We start from the raw sequence: 3,749 nt of genomic DNA on the forward strand, positions 1-3,749 counted from the left end.
CCTATAATACAGTACTCTATGTAWATGCGCGTAATATTAGGTATAATGCTTAGGGGCGGAGTTTATATAAAACATTAAGTATTTTTGTATTTATATATTAAGTGTAATCTATGTGTTTGTGGTGCGYCTGCTATTGTTTTGGTTTTGTTTGTACTGAGACAGTTTTAATATTTATTTTATAGCAATCCTTACACAAATTACGTCACARTACTCTATAAAAGATACCCCGCATTGCATATTGYTTCGTAAAGTTTACTTTATTTATTGTTATTTGACGGTTAAACCCATAGCCGTCACAATTTAAATATTAATGATTATTTTTTTAAAAAACTGTTAGTATAATAACTTAACTCAGATATAAAGATCTACTAATTATTAAAAAAAAACTAAAAGCTAGTTTTGCAAACTACTGTATAATGCAATAAACTTTTGATCTATAATTTTGTCGCAAACATGTCTATCAAACAGTTTATTGTTTGATTGTTTGAACAACACTTTTATAGCACCAAAATTATTGTGAAAACGATGTTATAAATATTATAGACATTGAATACTCTATAAAATTTATAATAATATTTATCATACTTTGAGTATTGACATCAAAAAATAAAATCAAATTATTTACTTTAAATTATTGATTTATTCTAAATTTTTAGTAAAAAATAAATAAATGTCAAAAATCTATTATATGTCAAATACAGTATATCTTTACTATTGATTTAGTCATTGATTTATATTATACTATTTGGTAATACTGTATATCCTTAATCTTTACTATCAATAAATATTAATTATATGTCAACTTTGAGGATAATTACAATTTTTTATTTATCACTATTCAATAATTTAAAATAATCCATCAAATACTGTATATACATATGATAACAGGTAGATAAATATGATATAACTTTATGAAGCCTTATTAGTTAAATGTTTTTAATCCCATGATAATATATCATAAATTTCAAAAATTATAAAATCATATATATTATAATCATTACGTTATAAACGTCTTAATTTTGTTTAATATATTGATTTTTGTGTCAAATCTCATAAATTACATCTAAATTAAAGAAATAATAAAGTTTGAAATAGTATGTAATAAAAACTATATTCAACTAAAAATATTTTAATATAAATACTCATTTAAAAAAATTAATTTTAACTTTTAATAATATATATATAAATTTATATATATACAGTATATAGTATATGTATATAGTATATAACTTATAGCATATACTGTACATATCTTTTATATTTACAAAAATCTAATATAAAATTGTAATCAATTACACAGTTATGTAATAAACATGTTTTTTTTATCATTTTAAAAACATCTCACAGACATTGAAATTATGCACATATAGACAGACATAGCAATGTTAAGGCAAATATCTAAATGTATGTACAGTATGTCTCAAAATATATGGAGCACTTGAATACATAATATAATTGGAAGAAAACTGTTTAATAAAAGCTTATTATATGCCGGGAGTGAGAGATAACCGCAAATTGAGACTACATTTGGTGTGAGAGGTTGTCTCAGATGATCACATATTTAGCATAAACTTTATTATATATGCCATTCATATTGTTATTGATTTTATTTTTTTTGTATATATTTGACGGCATAGTATACAATGTATACTATAATAAATTATAACCAATGTTTCGGTATTAGTAATGTTTGAGTACAAAAACTAATATATAATTTTAATATCAAATAAGATAAATAACACTAAAAAATATATACAGTAGTAATATTTGATGGGAAATTATATCGTTACCTACAAAAATATACTATATATGTATTAGCAATAAAGTAAATAAACATAAAATAATAAATATGTATACCAAAAATTAGTATACAGTAAATATATAAATAAAAATAATTATAAAATTAAATATTCAATACAATTAATAATTTATTACATATTAAATACAAAATTTTGTTTTTATAAAAATGGTTTTTTAATTAATTAATTTCAATAATATTATTTTTATYATAATAAACCAATAATCATAATTTAGTAAAAATATTCAGATCTAATATTTTTATGGATAAAATTTAACAAAATTAATAAATTATTGACTAAATTAATAACAGATCTTTAAGAATAAATAATTGTAATTTAAATATAAATCAAAAGTTTATATAAATAACAAGTGTTTGTTGTCTATCAAACAATTTGTTTACTAGTTTTCAATTCAATCATTACTGGATAGTGAAGATCAGTGTCATAAAAGTTATAATCGGCGGACACAACAAACTTATGGTGCAATTCACTAATATGTTGGTCATAGTTATCAATGATTGATAATTCAAATAAATTATCGCATAATTCAATGAATTTGCCAAAACTTGTGCCCCGTTTTGGGGCCAATACTATGGCAATACCGGTACTATTGAGCAGTTTATGTATAGTCTGAACCAATAAGTGACGACTAGTATCGAAATAAAGACAATCTGAACATATAATGACATCAACTTTGCCACAAATGTCATCCATATGTGACTCTTCACYCCATATAAGTAGTCGAGTGCTGACAACTGATCGAAATCTATGTCTATTTCGGTGAATAATTGACTTAACATTTTCAACGCACCGTTGATTGCCATCCGTGACGATCACCTCTTTGGCAGACGTGAACACAGCGGTCACTAAACCTGACAGACCAGTCATTCCGGCGCCCAATTCGAGGACAGTTCGGTTGGCAAATAATGACTGATTCTTAAAGATATAATACGCGAGAACCTCTTCCGATGGCCACAAACACACGTTTCCCGTGTTGTCCAACGAGTTTAATAATTCGTGAATCGGTATCTTTGCGTTCAATATTTTGATTTCGGCGAACGGATCGCCAAATTTGTTGAGACAATTGTCCCAAAATCGACACTCAAACCACTTTCCTTCGAGAAGTTCATTGCTTTCATCGGTAATTAACTCATTTTCATCGGTTGTCAAAACATTTGTTAATTTAATGCAACCGAAAGACTCAAACCGACGTACAGAGAAATCGGGTGGCCTTTGGTCGACATCCGATGACTCGTTCAATGCTTTGGACAACATTTTCCACCGAAGTCTTGCTGTGGACGACTGATTCCGACATTTGGTGGTCACAACTGATGACCGATTATTTGTGGCCATTTGTGGTCCGGTCGGTCAATGGTGTCGTTTGGTCTCTCCGGTAGTCATTAAAATCTGTTAAAACTCATTATAACTGGCCATCAATTTTCTGGCCAAACATTTTTATCGAAAAATTAATTATTAGATAATAATAAAAATTAAAAAAACATTTCAATAATAATTATAAAAAATATATCATAACTTACTTTTAAAAAATTTTAATTAATTTCTATATGATATAAATAATTGATTAAAAATACAAACTTAAGTTAATTAAAGTTAATATTAATTACAAAATATTTTTTTGTTTATTAATTATAAAAATTAGATTTTTTTGCAAAAAATTATTATTCATTTTGTTATATTTTAATTTAACATTTTTCACAATCAGTTAATATTTTTTTAATCAATTATTAAAATCGTTTAATTATAAAATTCAAAGTAAAAGCTTAAAACAATTTTTATTATTAGTTTTTATATATATATATATATATAAGTCAACGCTTGTAACCCATTATCGATATTATATTATAATTTTTATTATAGTTTTTTATAACAAAAATTTATTTTTGAAATCAAATTTTTAAAAATTTAGAGTTTTAATTAACATAATTTCAA

General features: G+C 24.5%; 1 protein-coding gene across 1 annotated transcript; it reads right to left on the reverse strand.

The window, feature by feature from the left end:
* Window positions 1-2,183: 2,183 nt before the first annotated feature.
* Window positions 2,184-3,359, reverse strand: LOC128961699 (calmodulin-lysine N-methyltransferase-like). Its single transcript, XM_054307960.1, has 2 exons — window positions 3,338-3,359; window positions 2,184-3,240 (listed from the first exon to the last, which is right to left on the reverse strand). Exon 2 carries the CDS (start codon window positions 3,150-3,152, stop codon window positions 2,184-2,186), a length of 969 nt encoding a protein of 322 aa, XP_054163935.1. The 5' UTR covers window positions 3,153-3,240; window positions 3,338-3,359.
* Window positions 3,360-3,749: the final 390 nt, after the last annotated feature.

The sequence above is a fragment of the Oppia nitens genome, unplaced genomic scaffold, assembly GCF_028296485.1.
Source record: "Oppia nitens isolate AA-2021 unplaced genomic scaffold, nextdenovo-longstitch-racon4-pilon3 scaffold5_pilon_pilon_pilon, whole genome shotgun sequence".
NCBI classification, from domain to species: domain Eukaryota; kingdom Metazoa; phylum Arthropoda; class Arachnida; order Sarcoptiformes; family Oppiidae; genus Oppia; species Oppia nitens.